This window comes from Malaya genurostris, chromosome 3, assembly GCF_030247185.1.
Source record: "Malaya genurostris strain Urasoe2022 chromosome 3, Malgen_1.1, whole genome shotgun sequence".
In the NCBI taxonomy this organism is placed as follows: Eukaryota; Metazoa; Arthropoda; class Insecta; order Diptera; family Culicidae; genus Malaya; species Malaya genurostris.
In genome coordinates this window covers 81,281,039-81,301,422 of record NC_080572.1, presented here as the reverse complement: position 1 = coordinate 81,301,422, position 20,384 = coordinate 81,281,039, and the positions used below count along the sequence as shown (strand labels likewise).

Genomic DNA, 20,384 nt, shown 5'->3' with positions numbered 1-20,384 from the left:
ATTTTCTAATTTTTTCTGAGGAAATCAAAACACTAGACAACTTTGAAGAAGCTTTGAAATGTAACAGTTATGTGATGTTTTACTGATTATTATTTCTAAATTTCAATCATTTTAACAGTTTTTCCAAACCTCTGGTTCATAGTTCCATCGGGTAATACTAGTTACACTTTTTATACACAAACCAAATGGAATGAGATTCCGTCGAAGGTAGATTTGGAGGACAGCTATGATATTGCTAAGCGTAAATTTTTTGGCAGCGGAAAGCTTTACTACGATAAACTTTTCGATGTGCAAGGAATAACGGTTAATATGGCGGTCGAAGAATATGCGCCTTATTGTGTAACGAAAAATGTTGGCGCTGATCTAGGCAATGCCGATGCCTTCAATTCAAGCGCTTCCAAAGAACTTTTCATCGAAGGTCTTGAAGGATCATTGATAGTGGAATTTTGCAAGCAACGGAATTGCAATATTAAACTATGGCCGTGTAAGTACAAATGGACAAATACGACGAATTCGAATATGACCAGCGTTTTTAATTAGATGTTCCAAATGACTGGGGAGATATCTATCCAAATGGGTCCGGTAATGGGGAGGTATTTTCTGTTTTTAGCAAGCAAACCGACTTTGCGGTTTGTTGTCTCTATCTGAACTGGTATGCTTATAAAGTTTGTATAACCGAAAATGATTTATCGCGCACTATCTTTGTAGGTTTCTTCCAATACTGGATGGAAGTCACTATATAGCCAAATCTACTGTTAAATTGCTTGTTCCGAAGGCAAAGCTTTTACCAACATCTCGAACTCTCATCTACCCGTTTTCAAATGTAGTTTGGTTTTTAATTTTGCTAATGTTGATTGTTCTGACCGTAGTTCATCACTTGATCACTAGCTTGAATCTTAAGCACAACCTAAATTCCAAACATTCAATTAATGAGTCGATTTTTGACATGATCTCAATTTTCTTGAATCAAGGAGTATTCTCGAAGTAACACTCATGAAATTAATAGAGCTATACATTTAATGAGAAATCGATTTTTTGCAGCTCTGTATTCTCATCGTATCGTGTGTTGATATCATTTATACTTTTATCTGGAGTCGTACTGAGTAATACCTATGCGAGTGGATTAGCAAGTGTTCTAACTATTCCGAGATATGGTAAACCACTTGAAACTATTCACGATTTTGTGGAATCTCCTTACCGGTGGGGTGCATCATCTTTGGCCTGGATTCTTTCTTTGGAATCTGCTGACACCGTAACAGAATTGGATGCTAAATTTTATCTGTAGAAAAGTATACATTTTTCTTTTTTTCAGCACGATATCCGAGAGTTGGTAGCTAGATTCGATATGATTCCAGACGAGGAAGAACTCTTCCGTCGTTCCCTGGGTGGAGACTACGGGTTAGCCATAGAATTTTTGAACAGCGGCTACTATGCGTATTTGTCATTTGTTCGACAGGAAAATGTTCAGTTATTTGATATTCTTAAACAAGAACTATATTTTATGTACACAATCGCATATTCACAACGGGGTTGGCCATTGATGGAGTACTTTAACAAGTTCAATCTGGAAACAATTCAGCACGGGTTCATCTTACACTGGGAAAAGCAAATGATTCGTAAGTATATGAGTAGTCGTATGGAGCAAATCTTGTCCTTGATTGCTGAAGGTCACAACAGTGTAAAAGAATTGAAACCTCTGTCTGTAACACACATTCTAGGACCGTCCTTCGTTTTGTTGATCGGTTTGTCAGCAGCTATAGTACTATTTATTTTAGAGCTGATTTGGGTACATTTTAATGTAAGTGTTAAACAGTTATCACAAAAATCGAGAAGTATAGTTTTTGGAAAAAAATAAATCATCTGAACTCAAAAGTTTAATGGCATACTTCTTATTACATAGTTTTTACGAGCTGAAGTTATTCAAATCAAAATGAAACTTCAGGTTTTAATCAGTGAGAAAAGAAATCCAAAAATTAGAAAAAAGATTGGTGAATACGACTATGAAGTCGTAACTTAGTGGTTCACTATGAAAGAGACATGATTTGTCAGTTTATTTCAGAGACAGTTAGTCGGTTGAGTATTCTTTCGTTAGGCTCTTGTCTACAATTGTATGCAAATCTAAAACAATATGCCACCACACGTTGAAGTTTACAATAGTTTAAATACCGATTGATCAATGATTATTTTCTTCTTCTTCTTCTTCTTCTTCTTCTTCTTCTTCTTTCTGGTTGGCGTCACCTTGAGATGACGCCGATTGATAGCACATCAACTTTGGTTATATTGCCAATTAATTTTCGTTTATAGTCGAATGAAATTTCTTTTCACTGGACTACAAGCGAAAATCTATACCTATGCCCGTCTCGAACAGCGTTGAACTATTTACTGCACGAAGGAGAGAAGGGTGATAATAAGCAATAATCCCCGAATCTACTAATACATTCTTTGCTGCTGGTATACACACTTATTTTCGGATTTTCTGCATAATTTTTTCCCAAAATTCGATTGTATAAAATACATGGTAATTTTGTACCGAACAGTTTGCACTTTGAAATAATTCGGTAAATTTTACAGAAATAGTACGGTACGATCTGCAGTTTATCAACTTTTAACGAATCATTCGGTAAAAATTGCCGAATCCAATTGTTTTACGCAAACACCTAGCACGCCACATAGCATTTTCGTTGAATTTTATCAAAGTCAGTAAATTGGAGTCAATTTTGAACAAAGTTCAATGTCTGGATGCTTCATTATTCGAACTATTCAGTAAGTAATATAATTCTTTCTACAACATTTCATTTTAACAATAAATTGATGCAATCACTTGTTTTTTTCTGTCGGAAGGCAGTTTTCGGTTATGTAGAAAGGCTTGGACGACATGTCTCTTTACATATCCGCAATCACTATTAATTTAAATATATAAATTATATTATTTTATTTAAATTTATATTAAATCTGTGTTATTTCAGGTTGATGACCCGTTTCCCGAAATAAATCCTGATGGTGGAGCTATTTGTTGGTGCGATCACTTAATTCCAGTAAAGGGCGACATTCTGTATGATTCGGATTGTTGAGTGCTTTTAAGTGTTTAACACGTTGACTGCCACGACCATTCTTTTCCGAACGGAATATACGAGTTATCTCGTAGGTTGGCAGTCAACGTGTTAACTGTAAAAGTCACGCTGCAGATAAACTGTTTGGAATCGGATCGACTCTAGCTTGAATCTTAAGCACAACCTAAATTCCAAACATTCAATTAATGAGTCGATTTTTGACATGATCTCAATTTTCTTGAATCAAGGAGTATTCTCGAAGTAACACTCATGAAATTAATAGAGCTATACATTTAATGAGAAATCGATTTGTTGCAGCTCTGTATTCTCATCGTATCGTGTGTTGATATCATTTATACTTTTATCTGGAGTCGTACTGAGTAATACCTATGCGAGTGGATTAGCAAGTGTTCTAACTATTCCGAGATATGGTAAACCACTTGAAACTATTCACGATTTTGTGGAATCTCCTTACCGGTGGGGTGCATCATCTTTGGCCTGGATTCTTTCTTTGGAATCTGCTGACACCGTAACAGAATTGGATGCTAAATTTTATCTGTAGAAAAGTATACATTTTTCTTTTTTTCAGCACGATATCCGAGAGTTGGTAGCTAGATTCGATATGATTCCAGGCGAGGAAGAACTCTTCCGTCGTTCCCTGGGTGGAGACTACGGGTTAGCCATAGAATTTTTGAACAGCGGCTACTATGCGTATTTGTCATTTGTTCGACAGGAAAATGTTCAGTTATTTGATATTCTTAAACAAGAACTATATTTTATGTACACAATCGCATATTCACAACGGGGTTGGCCATTGATGGAGTACTTTAACAAGTTCAATCTGGAAACAATTCAGCACGGGTTCATCTTACACTGGGAAAAGCAAATGATTCGTAAGTATATGAGTAGTCGTATAGAGCAAATCTTGTCCTTGATTGCTGAAGGTCACAACAGTGTAAAAGAATTGAAACCTCTGTCTGTAACACACATTCTAGGACCGTCCTTCGTTTTGTTGATCGGTTTGTCAGCAGCTATAGTACTATTTATTTTAGAGCTGATTTGGGTACATTTTAATGTAAGTGTTAAACAGTTATCACAAAAATCGAGAAGTATAGTTTTTGGAAAAAAATAAATCATCTGAACTCAAAAGTTTAATGGCATACTTCTTATTACATAGTTTTTACGAGCTGAAGTTATTCAAATCAAAATGAAACTTCAGGTTTTAATCAGTGAGAAAAGAAATCCAAAAATTAGAAAAAAGATTGGTGAATACGACTATGAAGTCGTAACTTAGTGGTTCACTATGAAAGAGACATGATTTGTCAGTTTATTTCAGAGACAGTTAGTCGGTTGAGTATTCTTTCGTTAGGCTCTTGTCTACAATTGTATGCAAATCTAAAACAATATGCCACCACACGTTGAAGTTTACAATAGTTTAAATACCGATTGATCAATGATTATTTTCTTCTTCTTCTTCTTCTTCTTCTTCTTCTTCTTCTTTCTGGTTGGCGTCACCTTGAGATGACGCCGATTGATAGCACATCAACTTTGGTTATATTGCCAATTAATTTTCGTTTATAGTCGAATGAAATTTCTTTTCACTGGACTACAAGCGAAAATCTATACCTATGCCCGTCTCGAACAGCGTTGAACTATTTACTGCACGAAGGAGAGAAGGGTGATAATAAGCAATAATCCCCGAATCTACTAATACATTCTTTGCTGCTGGTATACACACTTATTTTCGGATTTTCTGCATAATTTTTTCCCAAAATTCGATTGTATAAAATACATGGTAATTTTGTACCGAACAGTTTGCACTTTGAAATAATTCGGTAAATTTTACAGAAATAGTACGGTACGATCTGCAGTTTATCAACTTTTAACGAATCATTCGGTAAAAATTGCCGAATCCAATTGTTTTACGCAAACACCTAGCACGCCACATAGCATTTTCGTTGAATTTTATCAAAGTCAGTAAATTGGAGTCAATTTTGAACAAAGTTCAATGTCTGGATGCTTCATTATTCGAACTATTCAGTAAGTAATATAATTCTTTCTACAACATTTCATTTTAACAATAAATTGATGCAATCACTTGTTTTTTTCTGTCGGAAGGCAGTTTTCGGTTATGTAGAAAGGCTTGGACGACATGTCTCTTTACATATCCGCAATCACTATTAATTTAAATATATAAATTATATTATTATATTTAAATTTATATTAAATCTGTGTTATTTCAGGTTGATGACCCGTTTCCCGAAATAAATCCTGATGGTGGAGCTATTTGTTGGTGCGATCACTTAATTCCAGTAAAGGGCGACATTCTGTATGATTCGGATTGTTGAGTGCTTTTAAGTGTTTAACACGTTGACTGCCACGACCATTCTTTTCCGAACGGAATATACGAGTTATCTCGTAGGTTGGCAGTCAACGTGTTAACTGTAAAAGTCACGCTGCAGATAAACTGTTTGGAATCGGAACGTTTTCTACAACTGAGGAATGTTTTCGACGAAATTTGGATTCAATTCAATAGAAAACTTATATATATATATATGTATGTATTAATATATGTACGTATGTGTGCAAATATTTGTATTTCTTAATACATATAAATATTGGTGAAGTAAAAGCGATCATTTATATGTATAAATATATACATATATATGCAAACGAGTGAGTGTGTAAGCATACATACATACATATATAAGGTTCGTAAATGGTGGTTTGGGTGTATATATATATATATATATATATATATATATATATATATATATATATATATATATATATATATATATATATATATATATATATATATATATATATATATATATATATATATATATATATATATATATATATATATATATATATATATATATATATATATATATATATATATATATATATATATATAAATAATCAAGAACAAAACGCATTTGAATTTCATTTGTCTTGGTGTGTGTTTTCCGAAATTTTCAACATTAAAATAAATATAGTCGCCAAAGTACCTTTCTTTCTTTCTCGCGAAATACTCGAATTTTCACCGCACTAACACGATTCAACGTGCTCACCCGTTGAGAGATTCATCGGAAGTGAACGAGTCTAGAAATTAGATTTTTTTTACCGTCACTGCTAACCTCAATCGGATGAACACGTTTTGACAGTTCAGCAGTACTGTTTGTAAACAGAGATTTTTTTGTTTGTCTGTTGACAATTTGGATAATACCATTAGGTTTTTTACCGTCACTGCTAACCTCAATCGAATGAACACATTTTGACAGTTCAGCAGTACTGTTTGTAAACAGAAATTTCTTTTGTTTGTTTATTGACAAATTGGATCAGACCATTTACGGTCCGTATCGCCTAAATAGAGTTTTAAAACATTTGTTCACGATTGAATTGGTTCGTTTTTGATATTTATTAAATAAAAGTGACTAGTTGCAAAGTGTAAAGATGATTGTTTTAGATGTGCTCTTTGATTTTTGTTTAAGCTTGTTTGTAAACAGTACCGCTGAACTGTCAAGGATGAATACTTGTTCATTTGTGTCGTCACGATAAAAAACCTAATTCCCGGTCCATATCGTCTAAATAGAGTTTTACAACATTTGTTCACGGTTGAATACGGCTTGTTTTTGAGATTTCTCGATGAACATTACAAAAGGTCCTGTATTTCCTGTATTTTTCAACAATTTCTAAACTACAGATCGAAAGTCGATGGGTTCAGTCGTTATTCTTGTAAAGGGTTTGAGAGAGGAATGACCGATAGGACCGTAATAATAGAAAGAGAAAGTAAACAAAGAGAATCTTAGGACCTTTTCTCGTGTTTGTATTAATTTATCATATAAAGGTGACTAGTAGCAAAGGGTAAAGATGATTGTTTAAAATGTGTTCTTCGATATTTGTTTAAGTTTGTTTGTAAACAGTACCGCTGAACTGACAAGGATGAATGCTTGTTCATTTGTGACGTCACGATAAAAATATAATATCGTAACATCGATCGATTAATCGATTATTCGATTAATTACCCAGATAATAGAATAATATTTAATCAATTAGGTTGAAACTAATATTCGATTATTGAGCTAGTCGAATAATTCGAAAAATCCGATAATAATAAAATAATTAATCGAATGTTCGAATAATAACACAAATAATCGATTAGTTTGATAATTATACACTGATAAAAATTTGCAGAATCGATTCATATGTAAACAGCACTTCAATTAATTATGCTTTTTCATTTCAATACATAATCAAAGCGATTTATTTCAAGAATTCATGTGCAAATTCACTAAGTTGCAAAATTAGATTATTTTACACTTAGTTTGGATGTGTTTTTCCTTCGAATGTGATGTGTTCTTCTATTGAATCGAATTACATGTGTTAAACAATTCATTTTCTAGTGGAAATGAATACAGCACAAATATATGTACAAAACACTCACAATTCATTTTCCTAGTTTCTATAAACATTCGTGAAACATCTACACTGAGCTAAATTCTCATTTTTACATTACATGAGATTCTAATATATTTGCACTATTGGAAATTCCAATGAAAATAACATGGTGTAGCAATATCATGTCAAACATATAAGATAACCATATAAAACATAAAACTTTTCATAAAGTTATTTTCATAAGAATTTCATATAGCGAATGGAACTTCCAGACTCAATAAAATTTATTAGCATCCCTTATAACAACTATTAGATAATTACACAACATATATTGGGACAATTTAAAAAGTGCATATTCTTTTCAATCAGAATTTATATAGATAGATTCATGTAAAACATAAGGCTTGTTGAATAACATTTATAAATAGCCTTTAATGCAGGCCATTATAGTTCCATATACCAGTAATATATAGATCAAATGATTACTATTGAATTAAACAAGTGATGCGAATATGCAATATTGTTAAAAACAATGGGCTTATTGTATTAAGAGTAATCAAAAGCTGCAATAAAAGATAGTTGCATTATTATAATAACATTGTTATTTATTTTTATCATTTCTTAATAATTTCGTTTTTACACTTACGTCTATTGGTGATTTTCTGTTATCGCGGTGTTCTTTCAGGATTCGAGCTTTGCTACTGGTGAATCCCTGGAACGGTAAAGAAGTGTGACCCCAAAGCTATTAAATAAAAAATAAATCATTTCACTAGTCAGTAATGAAAAAATGGAACATACCTTATTATTTCATGAGTCGTAAATATATTCTTAATGGAAGTTGAAAGAGCTAACGTGTCTGCGATTATAAATTGCTTTATGATGCAGAAATCACAGGTGAACTGCCTGAAGCAGCTGATGAATATCGAGGACTCACCATATACATTACGAAATGAGATAAGTTCTATCGAGTTTTCATTTAAATTGTATGTGATATTCTTATCAATTCATTATTGTTACACTAATTTAGACTTCATGTACATTCTTAATAAAAAATATAAATATCCATATGGCTTCAATGAGTTATACGATGCATACAATTCATATTACTAATCTAATGAATATAAAAACGATTTTTATTTCAGTGTATACTTGAACGTAACTCATATAGTTGCATAATCAAATTATCTCTAACAAACATCACTAATTGCCGACCATGGGAGATTTGTAATAATATGAGACGAATTGCACAGTTGTTATTCGAAACAACGGAAGAACTTAATGATTTGTCGCAGAACACAGAAAAAATGCGTTCTTTCAGTAATATAACAGTTACCAGAATAGTAATATAAACTAACTTGATAAGTTGCACAATCAGAATATAAAACAGAACAGCAACGTAACGTACTACCTTCGAACATTGCACTTATCGTGCTTGAAGGTTCGAACAAGATTGAAAATGATGTATTGTCAACACCACAAGGAGACATCAATCCATTGAGAAACACCGAAGATGACCAAATGAAATCATTCCAACTACCGATGTTCATATTGAGGTCTCTATACGATACAGACTTCAGTGCGCCAGTAAACTCATACACAGTACGAACGGTTCATTTCAAGTTTCTATCCGTATTATGTAAGTACTTTAAATGATGGTCGACGTGTTTCTGTTCTTGTTAGTTTTTTTTACAGAAGGAAGGTGCTGTGGTTACTAAGTCTGGCTAGATCAATGCCATTTGCTTCTACCGAATCGGTTTAGGGAAATTTGTCTTTACCGATACTATCAAATGGAATGAAACCCAACTCCGAAGTGGATTTACAGCGAAGCGAAGGTTGAGCTAAAATCAGTGTCCTGTGATGATTGAAAATATTGAACTTACCGTGCTTTCCTAAGACCTGACGTTGAAATCCACAAAATTTACGCTGCATTTATCTCGACTGATAATCTTTCGTCCCGAAATGTGTAGAACATACGCGCCAGTTCTTTACACAATTGTACTTCAGTCCGCAAACATTAAACCAGTTTCTAATAACCGGGTTCTTCGGTGCTCGATGATATGAAATAGACAGATAATTTCCTCGAATTAGACGATTGAAACATCCCGGAACAAAACACCGCATTACACTGTCAATGTTTTCGCAAACGGAATCAACTCTAAATATTTTCATAAAACCTAATCCCGTAACGCCTATTGTTTATGTTTTTTTCTTCTTCGCGTTTCTCTGTTGTTCCGATATAAAGTGACAACCGCACTAACACATAGAAAAACGTGATCACCAGTGTATTTTACATCGTGGACTAAGGTAGGTCGATTTGTTAATTTCCAGCGAATTTCAACAGTTTATGCTGGAATTCTAAGAAGAACTGGTTATTTACTAGTTCTCTATATCCGAAAAACTTGAAGATTTAAATTTGTATAATCAGTTATATAAACGAACGAAAACGTGTAAAATCAGGAAAGAAGAAGAAAATGGATTGACAATTAGTTCCGAATCTTCTCACTAAATTCTGACAGATTTCCGAATCAACCGGTTGTAGACGAAATTCATTCGGAATCGGATGTTGCACTGGAGTTGGAATGGATTCGGAATTCATTATGATTTCCACATGGAATTCCAAATGAAAATTTCTCGCAGATTCGGAATTGATTCAGATTCCATTCTGATCTGATAATGTGGGAATGTTTGTTTATCAAAATATTTATTGAAACAAACTAATCCACTGAGAAAAATCGAATATCTAGTTTTGTTGTTCCGAGCAAAAATATTTGCTAAATTTCCATTTGTCACTGTTCAAATTAAATAAATCGTTGCGTGAAACCCAAGTTTAGTTACATTTACAATATTTTTCGCTGTGTGTAGAAAACTTGAAATTCTCGGTTGATTTTTCAAAAGGGCGTATAAGCAAGTGACAGTTTCTCTTTGTCTACTTTCTCTTCTATTAATTACCAAGCGGTTTCCACGTTTACCACTCAACTCTTTGCATGAAATGATACCCGAAATTTTCGACTTTCAAACAGAATAGTAATATCAAAGAAAATCATTATAATCACATCACAATAATCGAAAGAGAGAGTGATTAAAAAGAAACTGTCACTTGCTTATACGCCCTAATGAAAAATCAACCAAGAATTGTTACCTGGCATCTCTGTTTTTCATAGTTTCAATAAGCATTGCCAGGTCAATTTTCCAAAAATATTTTTGCGCCTTATCGGTATCAGAATATCTCCAACATAAATACCAGAAAAATGTTACCGGTGCTCAGTTAGTAAGTCAGCAAAAAAAAGGTCTTACGACAACCTTTTCTGTTTAGAAAAAAAGATTAAAGTATCTGTGGTTTTAACAGAGATGCCAGATATTTTCATAGAAAATCTGTGTTCCTTTGTATAAAAAATCTGTATTTATCTGTATTCACAAATGAAATTAAATTTCTGCAATAAAATGATCTTTAAAGATGTCATTCCAATAGATTATTCACGCAGATAAATTTAGCATGCAATTTAGCAATAACAAAACAGTTAGTAGATTTTTGAACTAAAGAGAACTTCATTTCATGCTAGATCATGATTGTTACAAACCAATTTCTCCCTTCTACATCAACAATAATCTCTGTTTAATTTGAATCAAAATTTTGGTATAATCAAACGAAAAATATGTTTGCTCCGGCTGAGTTTATTGTTGAAATGAACTAACTATTTATTACATGTCAATCAAAGTTGAGTTAATGTTATCAGCCATGTACTTGTTGATTCAATCCAGCTATATCTTCCAAACAAGAAAAAAAAGGGGATCTATTTATCTAAGATCTTATTTGTGTTAAGATATGACTAACTTTACTGTTTAAATGAACCGTAATAGTTTTATTTCTTGTGAACCAGGGCATTATTTTTATCCAGCGGAAAAAGTTTGTACGCGTGTCATAAGTAAAATTTTATCTGCTTTTTTTATTTCATAGAGGGTTCAATAATTTCATAGAGGGTTAACAATTCAAGTGTATGTATTGATAATTAAGAATATTTTTGAAAATTGCATAAAATACATAACACATTTTCTTCACAAAAATATGATGCAGGATCTCTATCTTGAACGGACTGATGGAGCATCTAACTGTTGGATGTTATAAAAATTGAAAAACCTTGATTATGGTATGTGAATAATTCGATCGTTCATCGACCAAACTTCAAAATATTTTGAAAAATTCATAATTAAAAGTAATTGTTTTTTTTCAGAAAATTTAATAACGAATACAAATCGAAATAAAAGTAGTATCCAAATTTCCTTGCAAATTAGTTTGAAAGATATCATTTTATTTATTTATTTCGTCAAGCAAATGTAGACTACATATAAATTGTTTACAATGTTCACTTACATACTACGCATTATTTCTACGACAAAGCTGAGATTTGATTTGATTTTTAGACATAGTAAGGTCAAGATGTTCGCAGTATTGATTGTAATGGCGCATTATTCGATTGACTGGATTGAATTTTGCATAATTTGTTCTAGTGTATAATAATTTAATTGTGTATGGGTCCTGAAAGTTATGACTGAAGCGTTTAATAAAGCCCAGCATGCTATTAGCTTTATTGATTATGGTATTGTAGTGTTCCACAAAAGTGAGCTTGGAGTCTAAGATTACGCCTAAATCTCTTACAATTTTACATTTTTCTACAAGTTGATTTCCTAGATGTGTGTTTATAGGTATAGTTTCATTTTTCCTACTGAAAGTTATTGAGTTACATTTTTGTACATTGAGTTGGAGTAGACTTTTGCAGCACCAAATGTGGAATAGATTGATTTCGTTCTGGAATATTACAGCGTCGTTAATATTTATTGAACGAAAACGAACAAAAATGTATGATTTCAACAAACAAAAGCGTTAGTTGAAATAGCTATATTTAAGGCAATTTATTTCAACTAAAAAGTTTCTTAATTCAAAGCGCAACAATTCTTAACTTTATCGAAAGTTCGTTCATTCATAACAAATTTTTCAAATTGAATTCACTGTGAAATTGCTTGTTAAGAAATTGACAGGAACGCACAAGAAAAATATTTGTTATGTTTATAAAAATGATGTTTAAAACAAACTAACCCACTGAGTAAAATTGATTATCATATTTTGTAGTTTCAAGCAGCAATGTTTTTTATATCAAACCAGATTTTCTTTTGTCACTATTTTAACAAAAAAAATGCAGATTCAATGAGCATTTTTTTATATCGTAAGTCATTGCCGCACTGACAGGAACATTCAACGATGAAATTTAATAGTTTTTGTTATCAACCACAATTTAATTGTATTTTCATATACTTTTTTCGTTTGAAAATGTTGACTTGGAATTCAAACATGGAATTCAACCGCCCAATACGCAACGTCAAGTCAGGTCATACTTCTCAGTCTGACAATAAAGTTTCATGATGCCATGACTTCCTTGAACATAAGTTCAAATTGGTTTCAAATTATAAAATATATGTATTTCAGCATTCATCATCAAATAGCTGCAAGGAACATTTCCATTTTAATATGGGAATTCAAACACTAATAGCTAGTTCAGACGAAAAATTTTCTTTATTTCTTTCATACTTTTTGTGGTATCTGCATAAATCTGTATTAAATTATGTAAATCTGTATAAAATCTGTACTCTGTATTAAATCTGTATGCGCATGTAAAAATCTGTATAATACAGATAAATCTGTATAAATGGCATCTCTGGGTTTTATAGAAAATTGTGCAAATATGGTAACCCTAATTTCAGGACAGTTTGTATCAGCGCTGCCAACTATACCGATTTACTCGATACAAGAATTCAGATGTGCTCTCTCAAAATACCGATATTTCAATTTTCATACAGATAAATACCGATTTTCAACTTTTGTGTTTGGTGAACCATAGAGAAAAACCAGGTTGGGCTAACTTTCTTTTTTTCGGTCGCGAAATCAGTTTTCTCACTAAATCGTTGTTTGATTTTTCGAGATAGAATTTTCCGCCAAAAACAGATTTTTGAAAGTAACAGTTGGCAGCTCTGGTTTGTATAGTTATTTGGCTTTGTTACAAAACCGTAAATCAGCTGTTTTCCAAAGAACGGCGAATCTAACATTGACAGCAAATGGAGAAAAACATCGATGAATGTTTCAACTTTGGTTTCAAATCGTATTTAGAAATCATCGTCTATTCTCAGATCAATTTTTGATTAGTCGATGATCTGTTCGTTTATCTTTAAAAAGTATGCAAATTTTACCACTTTCCTTCTATATCTACTGAATAAATCAACATAAAAAGAGTTTCGCCCTTTTTCGATTTGTTTACTTTTATGTTTCCTGTGTGAATGATGAAGTTACGCCCTTGCGCATTTTTTGTGAAATTAGTTGGTTTTCGTGACTAAGATAAATATTCGGGTAATTTTATCGTCTCATTTATTATTTCCAGTAGTAAAAGGTTCGGAAACTATCAAAAATAAAGAAAACAAATAGTTTCGCCCTTCCTTATTAGGAATTGAAGTATCGCCCTGTTTGTTTGCATGGAACACGGAGGGCGAAACTTTCGTAAACAAATGGAATGACAGTTTCGCCCTTTATAGTTCTTTGTATTACTAAGATTGAGATTTTTGTAGAGTCCGATTTTTTAGGCAAAATTGTAGGATTTTGAAGAATTTATTGGTAGGAGAGAGAAACTCGATTTGTTTACTTTTGTAAGATTCGTCCTTCTTTGAAAAACAGCTGAAATTTGAATAAAGTTTCGTATTACTTTACAATCGAAAATAATAAAATAATCGAACATAATATAACCTCAACGGGCGAGATAGATCTCTGTAGGTCCCAGCCTTGTCAATTTGCTACACCAGCAAAAAAAAAGTTTCGTATCAGTGAAAAAACTGTTTTTAACTTCCGTTAAGCAAGATGTCGAATAAATCATGGCAAAAGCAAAATTCAAAATCAGCGTTTGTCATGGCCGAATGGTTACTAGGTAATTCCACCGGTTCAGCTAAAAAAAATAATCCGTGTAATGAATTGAAGTCTGCGCAATCGTGCAGTTATACATCAAACCAGGAACTTATTCCGGAAGAATTTGTAGAGTGTTTTTATTCTGAAGACGAGCAGGATAAAATAGGAATTGATGAGAAAACGGCTGTTTGCAAAAACTTGCAGGGTCGTCGGACTGATTGCCGAAAGAAGAATCGTGCCAGGAATTCAGTTGTACTCAAAGCAAACAGTACAATCCACTGAAATTTTACGACGTGAAATATCGGTAAGTTATGATACCTAATTTCAGTTAAAGAATATGCGTCAATTATGGTTTGAAAAAGGACCCTATTTTCTACATTTAGGTAGGCAAATGAATCAGTATTTTGTCGCCGGTTCACCTGAGCCAAATTAAATGTACCAAATTGAGCATGTTTTCATTTCAAATCGAACCAGTGCGAAGTGCAATGATTGCTCACAGGCTAAAAGGGAACCAGTTTCGAATACTTCTTTTCAGCGATCCTAACACTGATAGCGACCATAGTTCGTCCATATAATAATTGATGCCGTCATCTGATTCAGCCCTCTCTGTTCCGATTATGCTCTGCCAGGAATATTACGCACTCAATACAACGCTTAGATAGCTTTCTGGCAAACGCCGGCATTTCGGTATGTGTAACAAGGGAACACCCTATGCACTGTCTGGAGAGCGCCTCGTGTGGCAGGGACTCAGGGAGTTCTGTCTCGTAACGAGCGCCGGCACAGAAGAGAACCATCGCTCCATGCGCCCCTGTTGTGGTCGAGCTGATTACAACACAGCTTGAACCAGTAGAAGCGACACGAACTCGCGTTTTAGTTTTATACACTTTCGCGACCGACGCAGTCTTCCCAGTCAGTCTGGATCATTCTCTCCGGGTGTTTCGGTGCTTATGCTATCGGTTTTGTTGTGGTGTGTTTGTGATTGTTTTGTAAACGTAGCCGGCGCTGGTTTTGTTTCGGCGAGTTTACCCGTAGTTAAAGGTGAACGGATTTAGTGGGAAGAGATTTCGTTTGGTTTGCTATGGTAGACGCATTTCCGGTGGATGTCCCTAAACAGCTGTTTCATTAGTTCGGTGACGATTTGGTAGAAAGTTTTCCCAAAAAATTATTCTGAAATTAGAGTCGTATTCATTTGTTGGTTGTAGATATATTACCGAAGCACTGCAACGATGTGCGAATGAATGTGTTACTAATAGCAGACTCAATCGAACCAAAAACAAACTTATCGCCATGTATCTAAGTCAACAGATTTTCTTGAGTGGCCTCCATTCAACGTAAAAAAATGGGATCGGTCAGGGTGTTGCAATATGACTGAACATTCGTATCAACTCATAGACAGTCATAATATTCAGACCCAGTCAGGCAGCGTGCGTATGTCACTGTTTCCGCTGAGCAAAATATGTTTTCATGATCCAGTTCGTGTCGATATCAATATAGAACCGTTTTACATTTGAGACCAATTGATTGAAATCAATTGCTGGACTCACATATTGATTCTACTGACAGCTTGGACGGGCAGAGCAAATGTGACTGAAAATTGATAGCATCTGTAATTGGGGTATACCCATGGAAGTGGAACACAGCAAAGTGGGGAAGTGCTTCATTGGATTCTCTTTAAAATATTGCAAATAGTTATAGCTGCTGTTAACGATAGAATGTAGCTCGGATTTTGAATGAATATCGTCTTCGCTTATAATGACATATTCATCATTTCAGCACAAAACAAAACTTGTTTAAATAAGGGTATGCTGAAAGCATTCTTTTCTACGATACATGCATTCACAATTTTATGGAACTGTAATAGCGATTATGGAAATGCAGTGTGAAATCTATCTGGTTTCTAATCCTATCACAAGTGAAGTGAGTTTTTATCATAAGAGATTTCATATTTTAATTACATCGATTCATAGTCAACATAGTTTCAATCTTTACTTTTCCTACCATGCCCTGAATTAACCCTGCAAAAATACTTGAATTTCACCATTCAGCTTCAACAGATGTTGAAAGTTGACTCTTGAAGTCCATTGCATTGTCAGTAGGGTTTCGTAGGGTGGGACAAAGTTGTATGGGAAGAACAGGACAAGGTTTATTTTCTCGTTCCATCAAATTTTTCGTGTTCTTTTTGGGTCCCATAAGAACGATGCAAAATTTTAGCTCGATCGGTGAAATTATATTTTCGCGTCCGAAATGCAATTTTATGAGATTCCGTATGGATTTAGTACAAAAATAAACGGCTTGAGATCAACCTATAAACTATAAAAATCAGCACACGTGTTATTTTTGAAGGAAATTTGACGAGGAAGGGAACTTTTGAGGATCGCAAAACAATCCGATATTTGTAGAAAAAGTTGTCAAAGAAAAAACCGACACATGGTCCGAACAATGGCTCATTCCTTAATATATCTAGTACCACTGCTGCTAGTGCTCGGGATATTTTTTTTTTATTCATTGATCTGAGTTCTTTGATGTCTTCGCGATAGTTACTCAGCTTAGTATGGGATTTTTTTTAAGTAACATGCCATGTTTCAAATCTCACTGTAAAGACACAGAAAAGTTTAACATTTTTGTTTGAAGAAATAGGTTTTTGAAGTCTTCGACAGTGTTTTAGATAAACTCAAATCCAATAGCTATACCGAAAGCATAATCTCTCTTGTTCATATAGTTAAGAAGATATAGGCGCTGCTATTTCATGTAAACAAAAAATAATTTACATAACTTTTTGTGTCTTTACAGTGGGTTTTGGAACATGGCTTGTCACTTAAACGATTATTCATATTAAGTTGAGTAACTATTGTGAAGACATCAAACAACTCAGATCAACCGTTATAGCACAATAAAGGAAAGTAAAATCATATTACCACTACTAGCAACAGTGGTGCTAGATATATTAAGCAATGAGCTGTTGTTCGGACCATGTGACCATGGCTTTTTTTTAATTACTTTTTCTACAAATATCGGATTCTTTTACGGTTTTTGAAGGTTTGCTTCCTTGTCAAATTTCCTACAAAAATAACACATGTACTGATTTTTAAAGTTTATAGGTTGGCCTCAAGCCTATTTTTTACAAAGTTTGTTAAAAGTCAATTTCCCATGCTAAAGGGTATAGGTTCTAAGTTGATGTAGTTATAGACTTAAAACGAGAGATATCTTACGTCCCCTTCTTTAGACAAAGATCTTCTAATGGATCTTGTTCTAACAATTATGAATCGTGATTGAGTTATTTGCTTCCAAGGTTCGTCATCACAGCTGTCGTTAAGCTTTAGGAAATTAAAATTCCGAATATAAAAATAAGATGTGCAAGGATGCGGTTACCCTAGTCATCATTGAAAGAAAGAATATATCTACGACAAAAAAAAACAAAAATAAATCCCAATAATACATTTCGATTATGTTGATACGAGTTGTTGCTGTTTTAGTTTTCCATTCTGTATTTCGAACTAAAACGTTCCAGAATATCTGACCTTGATAAACTTCTCTTCGGAAATAATCACGATATAGAATTGATGTGAAACGAGGTTCTATAAAAGCACTGATAAAAGACAGTCAAGAGGTAAGAAATAATTCCAACCAAGTGATCTAAAAAATCGAATATAATTGTAATGCTATTGCTGTGATTTTGTTGTGATGTGGATAGTGACAAAAATACTGAAATACAGCTATTTTGCACATATTTAAGGACTATCAGACCCTTTGGATACCGGAAAGTTTCTTAACATTTTCGTTAAAACATCGTTTTTCATTTAATTCTATTCATAATTCTATTCCACTTCTGACAGTGCGCCAAATGTGTCTCATGCTCCCGAATGTAAAGTGGAAGTTCGTGTGGACGGTGACAAATACCTACGTAATTTGAACGATTGTTATAGTTTGACCGATTGAACGAGCCGAAACTGTGTCACCTATCCCACTGCGTTCGTGCTATTTTTTCCCTAACTCTCTCGTGTGGTTTTCCGCAGATTCGAGGACGACCAAGAAAACTCAGATCTTGATCTTGGGCCACAACCCCAGCAGCCGCCATCTGTCACATGAGTTATTCCTAAAACACCGAGACGCGCGCTTGTGTTTGGATTGTGATTTCACTGCAAGAGGTAAACATTCACGGTATGTTCCGAGCGTAGTCGAAGTAGCTCCATGAGGTGAACTAATAAACAAAATCACCACCGCGAGCTGGTAGTGTGTGCTAAGTGTTTTGGATCACCGGAAAATAAGTGGTCTATCATTCCAATTTTAAATACTAATCGTTAGAATGTGTCAGTGTGAAATTTCGAAGGGTTAAGTGTCGGTGGAAAATACTGCCCAGCGACAGTTTTCGGTGAAACTTTAAAAACTTAAGAGTTGCACTTGATGCGTTTTGTTATTCGATTAAATTTTCTGAGTCAAGGCTAATACTGAAACCTTCGTCTGTGGAGCGGCAAACGGTGTACGTCAAATTACGAGCAAAGTTATCGTCGGCGACGGCAGCGGTGGAGAGGGATTCGAAGCGTAACGCCACAAGCACTAAGGTAAGTTCTACGTTTGATTGCACACACTCTCGCTTTCGTTCCCGCTAGAGCTACAAATCGGTGTAGGATAATAGCAGCAGAGTTTCCAAGACGATGAAGCACGAGGAAGTAATACAGGCGACCTATATTTATATTTAATGAATAATGTATCGTCATCCACAAGTTATGCGATTCGTGGGATCGTTTTTCTCAGTAATTGGAATTTTCGTTAGGCACCTTCCGATAACTTTTTCGAATTTCTTTTAAATCTGTATAAAATGTTCAGAACGACGTATGTAACAATGAGAGATTCTCTTTGTTTACTTTCTCTTTTGATTATTACGGCACTCTTGGCGATCCTTCTCTCCAATCATTTACCGATAATAATAACTAAAGCTACCATCTTTTATTCTGCTCTGGAGAAATTACCGAAAAAAGCAGGAATATTTCGCAATAATCGAAAGAGAAAGTAAACAAAGAGAATCTCTCATTGTTAGATACGTCGTTTTGAACATTTTATACAGAAATATCCGTTTCACCACGCGTTGGTGCTGTGCGGGACCGGCTAGTTCTGTTTACAACAGAGAATTTATCAGCTTTAATATTAATAATCCAATTCAATTGTTAACCATTTCTAACGTAAAATAAATCACATTTCTAACATTATTGGTAAAGTACTACATAGAAAGGATGATACAGTTACTACATATGCTTCGCTAAAGGTTGGTACTCTAGGCGCGGTTCTATCTATAACTGCACTCGTACAGGGTGGGTCTGTCTGTGGATAAACGAAACATCGCATGTTAAGTGTATTTTCGATCGACGAGAAAAGTTCCAACCAGACAGTGCGTCGGGAAAGAAAATGTCGTAGATGACAGTCATAGCAGGTGGTTTTGGATTTGATAATAAATTCATTTGATTTTGCGTTCGTTTGTAGTACTGATTACCGTAGGTGCAGTCCGATGATAACACCTAAAGGTTACTGTTAACTTTCCTTTTCGAGCAGCCTAAGAACAACAATACGGTCCGCCTGTTTTAGTGGCCTAAGTCTAACAACCGTGGTAAACCGCGTGGCATCCGGCAGAATTATTTAATCAAAAATTGATCAATTGGTTTACTGTAGCTCCCTGGAGCTGGTGCATTTCCGTGCCAATAACTGAATGGTTGCCGAAGCCTGAATAAGGCAGTCGTGAACAAATTAACGTTCCGATTTTTTTTTTCAAATTGAGGGAGCTGATATCCCAAGTAACATTTTTAATATTAATAAATACTTGTAGCTAGCTTCAATGCTACATAATAAATCTTGCAATAAAACTTTAAACTCCACGAAAGCCTACTGAAAACCTCTATAAGAGCATGTTTCTGCCAAGTGGACAATTCTTCATTAGGTTTATAAATCAAAATGAAGAATCAGCATAAACCTGCTTTAAAACTCAAAATTCCAGCTTTACG

General features: G+C 34.1%; 3 protein-coding genes across 4 annotated transcripts in view; all 3 read left to right on the top strand.

The window, feature by feature from the left end:
- The first annotated feature begins 736 nt into the window (after positions 1 to 736).
- Positions 737 to 3,094, top strand: LOC131436933 (uncharacterized). Its single transcript, XM_058605930.1, has 4 exons — positions 737 to 984; positions 1,042 to 1,252; positions 1,313 to 1,616; positions 2,967 to 3,094. Exons 1-4 carry the CDS (start codon positions 848 to 850, stop codon positions 2,969 to 2,971), a joined length of 657 nt encoding a protein of 218 aa, XP_058461913.1. The 5' UTR covers positions 737 to 847; the 3' UTR covers positions 2,972 to 3,094.
- Positions 3,095 to 3,273: 179 nt separating this feature from the next.
- Positions 3,274 to 19,019, top strand: LOC131433848 (uncharacterized). Its single transcript, XM_058600454.1, has 5 exons — positions 3,274 to 3,311; positions 3,369 to 3,579; positions 3,640 to 4,125; positions 18,828 to 18,953; positions 19,002 to 19,019. Exons 1-5 carry the CDS (start codon positions 3,274 to 3,276, stop codon positions 19,017 to 19,019), a joined length of 879 nt encoding a protein of 292 aa, XP_058456437.1.
- LOC131435732 (solute carrier family 12 member 4) overlaps positions 15,296 to 20,384 on the top strand; it is a 652,550-nt gene continuing 647,461 nt past the window's right edge. The window contains exons 1-2 of one of the 2 annotated variants that reach the window (XM_058603892.1): positions 15,296 to 15,432; positions 18,408 to 18,953. The gene's annotated coding sequence lies outside the window, so the exon portion shown is untranslated. Of the gene's footprint in view, positions 15,433 to 18,262; positions 18,954 to 20,384 lie in introns of those variants that run through there. The other variant, XM_058603893.1, reaches the window with a different exon arrangement.

Bases quoted from the DNA above. Each gene is read 5' to 3' on its own strand.
- LOC131436933 (XM_058605930.1), top strand. From the start codon at position 848: ATGTTGATTGTTCTGACCGTAGTTCATCACTTGATCACTAGCTTGAAT. The intron at 985-1,041 runs GTAACACTCATG...GATTTTTTGCAG, and splicing joins AATCAAGGAGTATTCTCGAA to CTCTGTATTCTCATCGTATC. The intron at 1,253-1,312 runs GTAACAGAATTG...TCTTTTTTTCAG, and splicing joins CTTTGGAATCTGCTGACACC to CACGATATCCGAGAGTTGGT.
- LOC131433848 (XM_058600454.1), top strand. From the start codon at position 3,274: ATGATCTCAATTTTCTTGAATCAAGGAGTATTCTCGAA. The intron at 3,312-3,368 runs GTAACACTCATG...GATTTGTTGCAG, and splicing joins AATCAAGGAGTATTCTCGAA to CTCTGTATTCTCATCGTATC. The intron at 3,580-3,639 runs GTAACAGAATTG...TCTTTTTTTCAG, and splicing joins CTTTGGAATCTGCTGACACC to CACGATATCCGAGAGTTGGT.